This window comes from Ictidomys tridecemlineatus, chromosome 9 (genome assembly GCF_052094955.1).
Source record: "Ictidomys tridecemlineatus isolate mIctTri1 chromosome 9, mIctTri1.hap1, whole genome shotgun sequence".
NCBI lineage: Eukaryota > Metazoa > Chordata > Mammalia > Rodentia > Sciuridae > Ictidomys > Ictidomys tridecemlineatus.
Genome location: NC_135485.1, coordinates 23,131,952 through 23,146,590, shown reverse-complemented (window position 1 = coordinate 23,146,590; position 14,639 = coordinate 23,131,952). Strand labels below are relative to the sequence as shown.

The window sequence follows — 14,639 nt, the reverse complement described above, 5'->3', positions numbered from 1 at the left end:
TGTTTACACAATCTTCACATATCTGTACATGTATTCAGGACTCCGCCTACCCAGCTAACTACATGAGATATCTACAGATGGACCCTAGGCTTCCTTTCACCTTTAAGACATTTTTTTCTTTCCCTTTTCCATTCCACTTGCTTGTGTTGTTACCAATAATCTAATTAAGTTAAAATTAAGTGCACTTGAAAAAACTCACTGATTAAAATTATGTGCATTTTTAAAAATCACAAGCTGCCTATCTCATTGACTCTTTGTATGCATGCGCACCTTGTTCTGCCTTGTTCTGATCTGCCTCTTCCTCTTTCCTTCCCCATAAAAATACTTTCTACCTGTGACAGTTCAGCATATATTTTCAGTTTCTGAAGAATAATCACCATTTTTTAGAGGCTCAAGTGTCACAAAACACACTGAGGTGATTTGATTCCTGCTTATTTTCTCACTCATGCTAAATGAAGCCAAAACCATTTGGATATTCTCCCTTACCAAATGTGATCCAGCAGAGTTTGTAGGAAAGAAATTAATGTGTTAGCAGAAAGTTACCTTTTACTGATTTCCACAATCAAATTATAACATAAGTACGCTAGAAGAAAATGTTTTATGGATACATACTAAAGGATATTTAGTGTACAAAACCTGACCTGACACACTTGAACACATATAAGACACAATGCCTTTTTGACAACTGGTTCAGAAAAAAGAAGTCATTGATTTTATGGCAATTTAAAGTTATTGATTTTATGGCACTTTATTGGAAAAGCTATCTTCAAAATAAGGGATATACACATTTGCAAAATAACTTCCCCTCCCAACCTCATTTTTGTTCTCATTATGAATACAGAGATCAGCAAAATTTCACAATTTGGTGAAGTTTTCTACTGTTCTCACAAGTGCACTAATTTCAAAATTAGGTCTACATTTCTTTGTTGTATTAAAAGTAATTTCTTGCCTTTCTTCATTGCTTGATCACACTGGCTTATCATATTGCTGATGCTCAATAAAGATCACAAAGAATTATAATCCTGAACAATATGCACTACTAGTGTCTAAGGTCATTTTTTCCCCTGTCAATTAACTAATATCCTATTACAATCAGCTAATGTGCCTGTGTTAACAATTCTCTTTATAAGCTGATGTTCCATTTATTTAATTGATGTCTGTTGTCCTGATTAAAGTGGACAGGCCAGTTTAAGTAATGATGGCTAAGTGTGGCTAATGTTTATGATTTGAAGTCTTTGGTAACTACTGCTCTGTTTTATTTACTTTAAACTTTGACCATTCTGTGGCATCCAGAGGCACAAGATGGAGGCAATAAAGTCATATTATACCACTCCTGATTTATAATTGTAGTGTGTGTGTGTGTGTGTGTGTGTGTGTGTCTGTGTGTGTGTGTGTGTGTTTACTAGTTTCACTTTTAGAAAAAGTTGCTAGTGGACTACAAAGAATGTTTGTAATATAAAATTTAGAAACAGTTGCCAATCTTGGTATCTCTCTAGGAGCCCATTAGGCTAAACTACCTAGTGTTTTACTGTTTATTCTTTACAAAACTGTTTGTTTTGTTTTCCACTTTATCCTGTCCATTCAAGACAATGAATACATCCAAAAACACAAAAAGAAGTGTCAGCTCACTGAGGTCTGTACTTTTTAAAGTAACCTACTGCAATAAATTTGGTTACTCAGGTTGAGAATTTAGGAAATCTGATCACAACTCTCACTGAATAAACTTGGAAAAGTTACTTTTTTTTCTTCTTTAGACTTTTCACAATCCCTTTTAAGAAAAATAACTTATGATTCTATGGGAAATGCTTTATGTTCCACACCTACATATGTGGAAAACAGTCAATAGAGATGTCAGCAAAACTTCAGCAATTTGGTGATATTTTCTACTGTTCTCACAAATGGTCTAATTTCAAAATTAGAACTATATTTATTTGTTGTATTAACACTCTTTTCTTTCATTTTTTCATTGCTTGATCTTTATTATTTTTTGCAAGTCAGATTTATTTAACCTTAATTATCATCAGTTATATTGCAATAGAGAAATGGCATTCACAATGAGGACAGAGCAAGTAGTCTTCAACAAGAAGTGCTGGGTCCACAAGTGGAAAGTGGTGACTTTCTCCTAAGAAGAGTAGCTTTGATTTAATAAAAGCACTTCCCTAGAATACCATAACAGTGGCTGACAAGTAAATGTCTGGGCTGAGAATTCTCAATTATCAATACCAATGCAATTTTTGCAATTATATCTCTAAATTATAGTACAGAGGTACTGCTAGTATTATGTGTTGATTATTATGGAATCACAGACCATTAGCAATGGAATGCATTATGTCTAACTTACTGTCTTATGAATGAATTCCTATAATAATGACTGAGAAATTGTCATGCAATTTAAATGTTAACATCTTCAATGATACAGAATTTGCAGCACAGACTAAGCCATGAACCAGCTTTTATTAAGTGATTCTTACTATAATAAATTTTATTTTTATATGGAAAGAGTTTTTCTCATATAATCCTATTGGCATTTGTTCTGCCACTAAGAAGCACACACACACACACACAAAAAAAAAAAAAAAATACAGTGAAACCCTCATCTCTCTTCAGCATTAAAATGTTCCCAGTATCTCAACTGCCTGTCTTCTTCTCAACCTGCTTTCCTTAAGGTCACCAGGCATTCTCTTTGATTCACATATTTTCAAGCATGGGAAGCATCTATACATCCATAAAAGAAGGAAAAACAACAGTTTAAAATTGTAATTGTTTTTTCTTTTTGAATGAAAACCACTTTTAGGATTCATATAGCAAGTCTGTGACAGAGCATGTAATTGGTCACATGCTCACAACCTTCCTTGTCATTGTATGAAAACAAGTTGTCAAAATTCTTCTCCAGAGAGAGCTCCACAAAGAAAAATAAGGTGATACTTGCTCTCACTAAACATTACATCCCTGATCTAACTTAGTCTCCCCATTGTACAGGTGAGAAATCCATGCCCCAAGAGGGTTAAATTCAGTTTATTGGTAAACCTAGAGGAAAGCCTGACTTAAAAATCCCTAGCCTTCTGTATTCTGTTGAAAGTGAAAATTAAAGCTAAGCTAGTCCAAATGACTCATGTTATGCAGTTAGTGAAATCTTGAGGAGTTACGTGATTAATCTGCATCTCCTGCTTTTCACTCTGCTCTTATTTGATACTAACAGAGTGAAACATATTAAATTAGACACATTGAACATGGTATACACTTCCAAGAGCAGTGTGAGACAAAGCAGATACAGGTTCCCTGTTGTTTTGAGAACACTGCCTTAGAATCCTATGTATAATCAAATACCTGAAGGGTATTGCTTTGGGAATTGAATGTCAAAAAGCAGAGGGGGAGATGCATATATTCTTGCAACTTACAAAGCACCACTTGATATTATAGAAAAAGAATTTATGTAGGCATTTGAGCTTTTGAGAATATAAAGTAAAGCACTATAATTACCATATGGAAGTCCTTCATTAAGGTTATATAGGTTTGTAATATATGAAGCACATCTGAAAATGGAAATCTTGGGTAGGGTCAGGAAAGAGGCATGTGGCATAAGAAGTGTTCTCTGCCAGCAAATTAATTAAATTTCACAGTTCTAGAAAAAGCCGTATATTAGTGTAGGCACTCACTGAAAGTCAGATGTGCAGGGCCTCTCTGTGAGTGTGCCGTAATCTACTCATAAATAGAACTCGCCAAGGGACATTGACAGCAATTTGGCATTAAGTAAGAGCTCACATAAGGGAGGAATTTACTTTGCAGTCACTTTTATTAGGGAAAGCTTGGAGCTGACATTGCATGCTTTACACACATTTCAATCTGATTTTGCTCTATTTTGACCTTCATGTAACATATTGTTACATTGGAGCTCATATTATTAGTCAGCAATAATTTATGTTGAGAAAATAATTTTCATTTTGCTTTGTCTTTTACTTCCACTAACATTATTAACCACTTCAGAATATTATAATTTTAGTGCATTTTTTTAGAAAAAGGAATGAGTTTCTTATGTAAAGATTCTCCTTAATAAAGATTGAAAATTTTGCATCAAATGCTCTCATTATTTGAATTGTTTTTACATAACTATATTCATACTAAGTACTATCCAAAGTTGACCTTTATTATGTATAAATTCAGAACAAAGCCACACAGTTGTAAAGCATATTTCCTTTCCCCCCTTTTTTTCCTCAAGATATTTAAGTGGATTTACTAGGTCCTTCAAATTGATTAAATGTGAATATAAACTGTAGGAGCCCATTGTGAATTCCTTGCTTTATTAAAAAGCATTTTGCACTAAGTGAGAAAATGAGAATAAACAGAATACTAAAAGGATTTATAAACAAGCCACAGAAAAATTAGGAAAATTGGGCTGCAAACCAGAAAAGAAGACACAGAGAGGCACTGTATATCTCAACCTTATGACAAGGTCTGTCTGAATTTAGTTCTAGAAATCTTTCATTTGGAAAAGAAATAGAAATTATTTTGTGTCTTTCCATTTGGGAAAGACACAATAAATGGATTCAACTTATAAGAAGGTAGATTTGAGCTCAAAGAAAAAGCTAGGAAGTCATAGGTGTCCTAAAATAGAGTTACCTCTGTACTTTGTGTCACTAGAATTAATCAAGCAGAGATGAGCAAATCTTATAAATGGTGTTGAAGGATGCATGTATAATCTTAGACTGGATTGGTTGACCGCTAATCTCTCTTTCCACTCTTAAATGTCGTGACTAATTCAGAAAATATTTATTCTATGCTCCAAGCACTCCGCATAAAGAAAAAACAGATACAAAATGATCCTTATATTCACGGAACTAAAAGATTAATTAATTTCATGATTACTTTGGTAGAAAGCATGATGAATAGGGGTAAATTTTGACTTGTACCCTAATTTCCCATCAAGCCCTCTTCCAGTTGTGTTCTCCTGGCACAATCTTTTAAATTCTGAACACATAGCTCCAAGTTAATGCAGAAGCCCTTATCTTACTTAAAAAAGCACAGTTCCCATAGAAATAATTCTTAAGCAAATACTGAACACACATCAACGTATCTTAACATGCCCCTTTTCACCCCAATTATTTTACCTCAAATTTTTTTCTAATAAAGAAAACACAAACTCTTAGAGTTATTTTTTTCCACATACATTGATTTTTTTCTTCTCTCCCAGTTTCATTTGACTTTTTAAAAAACTCCTTTCAATATTTATGGTTTTTGATCATAGAGTCCCTTTACAATTCATACATTTTGAATAATTTTGCTTCCTTTTTGTCAGTTATTTTTCCCTCCTTTGATTGGACATTTTTTCATTATCTACATTTTACTTCTCTAATTTTGTGGTAGACTGATAGGACCATTTTCATATTTGATACATATTGCCCTTATTTTCCTACAACATAATGTGTAATATTTTTGGATCTCCTCTCCTCAAATTTCTAAACATTTTAGTTAATATATTTTCTATATGAGATATAAAAATGTCTATAATTCCTTTCCTACCATTGGAAAATTTTATGGAATTTGAATTACTGATTCCTTTTTAATGAATGCAATAACTTTATACTTAACTAGTTTTTAATTAGAGGTTTTAAGTCTAGGGAAAATAATAAACTATATCTTATGAGAAAATGTATTGAGTCTTCTATGAAACTGATCATGGTCAAAAGCCATAAGGTAAGAAGAATAAAAACAGTACAGAGTTGTATGGGTGAGGGAGGGGTTTGTGTTTAAGTGAAAAAGAAATAACTGTTCTGCAGACATTCATTGGTTCAACAATTTAGTGAGTAAAAAACACTATAGACATTGAAGATGGAATAAAGGTGAGGCAGAGTCACTGTCCTCTAGAAATTCAGGGTTCAGTATGAATGAGGATCTTAGCCAGCATTGCTCCAGAGGAATCAGGAGAAGCTACAAAAAGCATATAATGCTTGAGGCAATCCTGAGTGACTTTGACAGTGGTAGACTTCCTGAAGCATCCGTTCTCTTACCATTAAGTACAGATAGACACATTGATTAAGCAATGTTTTGTTGTGTGGACAATTTAAGAAAATGGAGATCAAGTCTATTAACACTGTACCTGGTACAGTAGCCTCTCATGTGTTTACTGCTTCTATTATTGCTTTGAGTTTTCTCAACATGGTATGGGTTTAGGTGCTCTCCAGATGGAGGGACCTAAGCACACAAAAACCTGTGAACATAAATGACCACATCTGCTGAGAAAGATGTAGAGGGCAGATCACAGGGTGAATCCAGTGTAACAGAATTAAAGATTGGAAATAAAGCCAGAAGAATCATGGGGGGCAGCTCAATGAACAGAGCTTCATATGAAAGGAGTCATACATTTCTGATTAAAGATTAATGGGACACACTTACAACATTCTTTTTTTCTAGTTTCCTTGATATTCTAGTGCATTTAAATACAGTGGAAGAGTTGAACATTATCTTTTAAAGTTTAGCACAAATTCATGTAAATCATAATGTGTTGCTTTATTAATATACATATATGGGTCTTACCGTACTGCTTTAGAAAATGCCACAAATCATACTGTCATATACAGGCACAGCTATAGATGAACTTACTATATTTTTAAGACTCCTGCCAATATTTTTTCCTAGCCCAAAGATAACAAGAACCTGAGCAAGTCATAATGATGCAATGCAGAGTACAAGTGATCTTCCAAACAAGCCCCTGCAGGAGCTGGAAGGACCAGTTCCTCTGGCAGAAAAGGAAATAAGGAAGGCAGGCGTTCCCCATAATGATTGAGTGTTCACGTTTTATAAGGTATGACTCTACTAGAGTTTGAACCCTGAGGGTCTAGCTCCTTTCAAAATGTAGCACCACGAAGGGAGGTTATCTGAGGATTGCTTGAACAAAGCAGTTCCTTCCATCTCTCTGAAATGTCACCAGATGAGTGACAAAACAAAGTTTTGCAGAAAGGAATTAGCAAGCATTCATATTTTACATGTGAATGGCATAGCTCTGTAGGTTATTTAGGTTTATTTGAACTGACTTATACCTAATTATCTACAATGAGAGCAGTATTATAATTAATGTGCACATGACTTTGTGTCATGCTTTTGAAAATGCAAATGTTAGGATAATTGAATTTTGAACAAAACTTCACAAAATACTCCGATTTTACACTTTTCAGTGATACATTATTTAAAAAAAGTTTCTAGTAGAACATTGAAAGTGGCATGTTTATACATATCAGTCCCATTTCTTTCCTGCATAATTGTTTGAGCACAGCACCTTTCTCTGAGAATATTGTATTTAATTCTTCTGTATTCTCCATTAAAGAAAAAAAAATCTAAAATTGTGTACAGATTTCTGAAATGCATAGCATGCTGGAAAATGTAAGAATACACCCAGGTTGAATAATTACTCTGAATCAGTAAGCTCTGTGTAGTGGATGGATGTGTCTTCTAAATGGAAAAGAGGTTAGACTCTTAATGGAGAACTCAGAAGAGGGGCAGCTGCACTGCTTCATGAGAACCACCATACCTGTTGATTAATGGAGAGGCCTTAACAGCACTCTTCTTCCATGCGTCTTGCCATGAGGAAAGGGGAGGAAGGGAAAGGTAGTGATGGCAGCAACACCTGGGGAAGGGAGATGGGGAAATATGTAAAGGGAAAATCAGCAGCCCCTACACCGTGGTGTCCATCCATAGACCTTGCCAATAAAACAATTTCTACCAACTCTGAACTTATTTACTTTCTTCCCTTTTAAAAAAATCTACATAAATTTTAAAGATAATCTAAACAAATAAGTTGTTTTCAAAGGTGCTAATCTGAAGATTACGCCTACAATTGTCCAAACCATGGGACAGAGTGGGCTGCTACATATAATGAGCCACCATCTTTTCTCACTTTTTAACTAGGCAGGGTAGCTTAAGGCAGGATATTCACATATGGGCATAGAATTTTTGGGTAACAGATTTAAGAAAAACTATAGGAAAGTCTAATAACAAATATACAAATATTTTTCTTTCAAACACACAGCAGCCTATTATTTTGTCATTCTGTTTCTAACCAGTGGCTTTATAACTGGCTCACAATGCACTTTTCTTCTTATATTTTTCTAAGGGTATGCAGTGTTGATGTCAAAACAACTTCAACTTGCTAGCTTAATAAAAATAGATTAAATTTAATAAGATATCTTCATACTAGTGGAGGTCAAACTAATAAAAGTTGTAAAAATGTTCACGTTTTAGTTATGTGTTTGATAGGTACGGTTTAATCTGAACTATATGTCATTTTTAAAATGTTAACAGAATTATATGGAAAGAAATGAATGAAAGTGTTTAATACACAGTTGATGATAGTAAACTATTTAATTGTCTCAGTAATATCAATATATGAGATAAGGCTATACCTGAAAATCAAACACTGCTAGATTTTGCTCTTAGTGTTTATTTTAAGACATTTTATAACTTTTAGTGTTTATATTTAAGTACAAACTGTATATGAATATTTCTTTTAAATTATTTGTTTAAAGAAATTTGTAAAATGGGAAATAAACTTGAAAAATTAGATTTCTCTTTTAGGAAGAAAAAACGTGAAAAGAAACAGAATTTAGTTTCTACTGTAAAAAAAAAAAAAGAAAAAAGAAAAAAAGAAAGAAATTGACCCCTTACCCAAATATGTTTCTCAATGTTTTCATTATGGAAGGGCTGGGACATTGTTGAATTTTTCTCTAAGGACAGGGATTTTCGTGAATACATGTTTGCATTCTTGTTTCTGAATGTGATTCTAACCTTTAATCCCAATGTTTAGGAAAGCAGCTATCACAAAGATCTTCGGGCTTGGAACATAATAATCCTTTCTGGTCTTGCCTTAATCCTGTTTAGACAGAGTGTCTCAAAATTTTCCAATTTCTCAATGTCTCTGGTCTTTGACACACTGCTTACTAATAGCCATCCTGTTTAAAGTAACATGACCCACCTGAAGCTTAGGCAATATATTAGTCAGCCCTTGAGTTGAGAAATTTGGAAACTAGTTGGTTATCATAAGAGATTAGCATCAAAGAATTCTGAAGGAAAATGTAGTATCAAGACCAGTTGAATTAAAAGACATAACTCTGAGTTGGAAACTTAACTCTTATCTGATGTGATTGAACATGTTCTTTTTATGTAGTTTTGCTTTGATTCTTATAAGTTTCATGCTTTTACATTTAATTTAAAAAATATCAATTTGATGTTACACATAATATTTTAAATGTTGAATCCTGTTCCAAAATTAAAACCTACATATTTCAGTAATAACATTTTATTAAAGATTAAACCTAATTATTTCTAATATAAATATTCCTGAGTGGTTATTTTGGGATGAACATTTATCTTTGGAAGAATCAAATGTGAGAGTCTTGCATACCAAAAACAAAAAGGAGAGAAAGAAACCACATATATTCTCTCTCTCTCTCTCTCTCTCTCTCTCTCTCTCTCTCTCTCTCTCTCTTTTTCTTTTTTGGCCAAATACTTGCACTAACATTATGAAATTGTTTTGTTTGTTTCTTTGTTTGTTTGCTTATAGATCCCTAATATGCTAAGGCTTTAGTATATAGTAAAGTTTTCCTTTTGTTTTAGGAAGGCTGGATTTTTTGAGATAATATAATTATAAATAAGCATAGTACTGTGAGAAAATACAAAAGTAAACAGTTTTATGAGAAATTTTGAAAAGTAAATATATACACACAAGCGCAGAACACTGGTAGGATAATTTATCATGACACAATGAGTAATATAAAGTTTACAAATAAATGAGACAGCATAAAAGAGTAACCAAAAAATTAAGCTGGGATTTGAAAAGTCAAGAAATGACAGAATGAAAACTAGAAACTTCCGGAATGAGAGAAACCCAAGGTATATATTAAAAGGTAGAGACCAGAATAACAAATGAATCCCTTTTGCTCATGAGAAATTCCTTGTAGGAATGTGTTTATGAACAATGACCTGAGCTGGATTTCCACCTGATAATAAAAAAGTGAAAATGAGCTCCATGATGCATGAGAATTAACAGTAAATGGAGAGATAGTTAATGATTTTATGAAGAGTTTGTAATGAATTTGTTTTTCCAAAAGAATGAGAATTCATTCTCACAAAATAAGAACAACGGCATGGAGAATAGTATGGCACAGCCCAATATAAACCTGACTCTTCTAGATTCTATTTTTGGAAACATGTCTGACCATGGTAGCAATACTAATACTAAGATATTAATACTCATGCTGTGTAACTTAGTTAAATATAAGCCTAGAAAACTCATGTTGAACCCAAAGGGTAAAGCAGAATACAGCCCACTGGTTCCTGTTCTAAAGGATTGTATTATTTTTTGTGTGTGTGTGAGTTAAAGGGGAATGAAATTCATTAACAAAACACCAAACTGCTACTTAAAAACTGGAGAGGACATGGATAAAAAAGCCTGCAGTCAGGGAGGCAGACACAAGTGGGAGAAGGAAGTGGGTAAAAACAGGGGTGAGTCAGTGAAACTTTCCAACCAACGTGGATTGCAATGGTTTATGATAGCGATGGGCCCCTTGTTCTCTGCTCACTGCTCTCCAACCTTTGTCAAAAACTGGCGTGTCTGGTGTAAAGAGGCATACACATTCCTGATAAAGTACTGTTTTCCTTATCTTATTAGTGAGGCCTATCTTAAAAGAAAATTTTCTGTAACAATTGGAAAAAAAAAAAAAAAAAAAGAAACATTAGCTCTGGTCTGACTCCAAAAGTTTCTCACAGTCTGTCACATTTGTACACAGAACATTCCAGAATCTTTTGGGGGAGCCCATGCTTCAGGAAATGAGATTTTTCAGATTTTCTTTCATCTTTCTTCTTGCTAGTAACAGTTGGATGATTAACAAAAAGGACCCTTCAATAAACATAGGGCTACAGTCCATCACGTTAGGGGAGGGCTGGAGTACTGAAAGGCCAGCTCCATCACTGCACCAACTCTGCCTCTAACTCTGCCACTGTGGGAGTGGCAGGATCTGCCTTGGTGGAGTAGAAATGGTGGTGGGTACAGGGGAATCTGAAACCCTGGCAAGGATGGAATGCTTCCTGTTCCTGTAGGACTCAGTAAACTGCTCTACCACGGAGAGGATGTTGCCTGATGAGCTTTTTGAGAGCAACAAGCACTATTTTAAATTATAAAATATTGATTACACAAACTTAGGGTGAGGTTACCAGTCCGAATTTAACCAGTCATGGAAAAAAAATAAACTAAGAATGGTAAAAACACCCTCTGAAGTATTTTTCCTCAAGCCAACAAAAATAAATGAGTTAAGATGAAAGATTAGTTGATGATTAATCCTATATTCAGCTCTATTTTAGAGTGAATGATATTTCTAGGATCCTGTATTTTTAGATTTTATTCCTTAGATGTAAAGGCATAAGTTGCATAGCTTAATGGCAAAGAAAAAAAATCAGCTAAGTGTTTAATTTTACCAGCTACCAGCTTTAGTTTAAAAAAAAAAATAAATTGTAAAATGAAGGATTTAGAGATGAGTATAACAAAGGTTTAGGTGTAAACCTAGCTACGATTACTGAATAACATTATACTTGGGTTTGATATGTAGATGTATTTATACACATATGAAAATTTTAATTATGATATATTAATGTTAGTATCTAATATTTTAAAATTTTAAATCGAGTAAAAACAAGCAATGTTCTTTCTTTAATTAAAGTTGTTCATTAATTTTATATAATACTATACACTTCTTCCTAAAAATTAATTTTCATAGTACTCAAACTCTTGCCATATTCAAATCTGAAGTTATGATAAAGTTTCCTTAGAAGGCATTTTTATTAAAAATTTAATATTTACCTCCATTAAAATATTTTATAAACCTAGTAGGAAATTTATGATCTTTCATTAATTTCAATTTTATAGTGTTTTATAAACGTGAATTCTTAAAATCTTGAAGTATGTAGCCCAAATAGTATACCTCACTGTGTCCTCTATAAAAACTAATAACCTACCTAAGTACCTGATTATTCATTGATTAATGACTTGAGTCATGTTTGCTTATGGCTTTAATTTTAATTAATACATAGTTTATTCAACCAATATAACTAATATTCTAATTTTGCTTTTTCCCCAAATATATTTTGTTTAATGAGTGCTCAATCTGAGTTAGACAGTGTTATTCTGACATTTAAGCTTCATGACTTCTTTTTATTCTACAAATTATATAGTATGTCAAAGAGCTTTGGTATCTATTGTTATTTACCATATTCAAAATTAAAACTAAAACAGTTTTAAAATAATTTATTACAAATCTATTTGAAAGTAGACATTTTTACATACTGACATGAATATATTGTGAAAAATTTTTATATTTTTTTAAAAAGTGAAATGAGTGACATTGTTTTATACTTTTGCACAACTCTTAATGATTGAATTACTAGAAGAAAGCTGCTCTGTGTTCAATATGTTACAATATTCCACAGCATGCAGTCTCAGGGAAATTCCACTGTGCTTATGTAAAAGAATGAGAATTAAAAGGATAGATGATAGCCTCATATTATCATGAAAATGGTTTTGAATCCTGGAGATGTGAGACCACACTTTGACAACTGCTAGTATAACCCCTTCAATATTGAGCTGGATTTAAAAACTAAATAATAATAATAATAATCCAGTCTCATTAAAGCCACATTCTTACAAGAAGAATGGTACACATGTTTTTTTATGATATAATGTGAGATATGCTGACACAGATGTACAATATGCAGAGAGTTAAGGAGGTGATGCCCTCAGTAAACGCTAAAGGAAGAGCTGGCTCACGGAAAAAGAGATGCTGGGGAGAGATGTTGAGAACCATTCCAGTGAGAGAAGGTCACAACTGGAAATAGCGCAATGTTTGGGTTTATTTGACAAGTTGTGTTCAAACCCCATCTCAGCCACTCACTAGCTATGTGACATGTAGCAAGTTACTTCTAAGGTCTGTGTGCCTCAGTTTGTTCCTATTTGAAAGAGCAAGACTTAATCTAGTAAGGATTTAGTGAGATGAAATATGTTAATTATTCTTACCTTTAATTAGAACACCAAGTAATAGTGCTGATTATTTAAAAACAGTGACTTGTCAACATGATGAAAGCTCAGAGTACAGTGAGGTGGTGGGGACAGAATCAAAGTTATAAAATAAAAGAGAAAGGGCAGAAACAAAGCCAACTTGGCTTGGAGGTTCGATATGGATGCAAGAGATTTAAAAAACAGAACTATGATAATGAAATGTAACTACCCTGGAAATTCCAAGAGAGTCACTTCTCATGTAGACGTTAGCAAATCTTCATTTTTACCCAGTATCATCCTATGGTTTCACAGAAAAAAAAAAAAAGAAGAAAACAGAAACTGCTATTTTTGAAAAGTACACCAGGATATTCATAGAAATAAAATGAAATATATACAGATCCACATAGGTGGTGAAAAACTTACTTAAAATAGAAATGTAATGAAACTTCCAAGAGAGGTTATCTTGATGTAATCTTACAGTTGTTGTTTGAATTAGATTTAAATTATGACTTAATAATAAAGAATGATCAAGTGGATGAATATGTAAATAAGAATATATTTAACCTTACACACACAATTTATTATGAATTTGAGTTGTTGTTCTTATTAACAAAATTTACTCATCAGTCCCAATTTCTCTAAAAAGAAATTCTGTTTCGGGCATAGTGCACAAAGAATGTTATGATTTTTCTCCAAATTGTCTTGTATCTTCAAGGTCCTTGATGAATATAACATTTAAAAAAACTATTTCTCAGTTACAAAACAAAGATTTTCCATTGAGGTACTTAGTTCTGTTAATTAAGACAATGAAAGGAAAAAAATGTACTTATTATAGAAGTATGGATTTTAAAAGGAAAAATATATACTTTTTATAGATGTATGGTTTTTGAATTTAAAACATCCTCTTTGTCAAGTATCTACAAAGAGTTTAGGATTAACCTATTCCTTTTATAAATACCATGTGTTTTATACCAATGAATTATTTTGACTAATTTATCCACCAGAACAATTGTACAATTCAACCTAGACTAAATTATCACAAAATAAAATAATAATAAAGCAAAAGTAATAATTTAAAATGAAATCTGTAGATAAATCTTGGATGCAGAAAATATTCATTTATTTATTACTCAGTTCAAACAATTTTATTGAGTAGCTAATACATGCCAGGCACTGTTATGAACAGCTAGAGATATAATGGAGAACATGAAAACTTGTTCTCCATCCTCATGATATCATGAGTCACAATGTCTACGTGGTGAGATACTAAATACATTCATAGCACACACCTCCACCCCAGCCAAGGAACATATAAATAATTCTAAAAATTATTTTCAAAAAAAATTTTTAATTATATTTCATAAAATTTTGAAACAAAGTTTTTTGCTTTATAACCTCTCATTCTGCCCTCGTAAATGTTGATAGTAAAGCCTATATACAGAGACTGTCTTAACTCCACCTAGCACTTAGGATTTATAATTAACTGTCTTAAGAACCAAAATTAAAGATGACAATTTTTACCTGTATTCTCTGGTCTTACGTATATATGCATGTGCATGAAGTCAAGGTAATAATAATCAACTTCTGGCAATAAATATTTTTATTA

At 32.8% G+C, this 14,639-nt stretch overlaps 1 protein-coding gene across 7 annotated transcripts in view; it reads right to left on the bottom strand.

Moving 5' to 3' along the window:
- Window positions 1-14,639, bottom strand: part of Pcdh7 (protocadherin 7) — a 396,676-nt gene that overhangs the window by 177,102 nt on the left and 204,935 nt on the right. For 2 of the 7 annotated variants that reach the window (XM_013356268.4, XM_078021172.1), the window contains exon 3: window positions 7,523-7,618. The exons of the other annotated variants lie outside the window; for them this stretch is intronic. In XM_013356268.4, coding sequence (XP_013211722.1) covers window positions 7,530-7,618 — 89 coding nt within the window. In that variant the 3' untranslated portion in view covers window positions 7,523-7,529. The remainder of the gene's footprint in view (window positions 1-7,522; window positions 7,619-14,639) is intronic. 7 annotated transcript variants of the gene reach the window in all.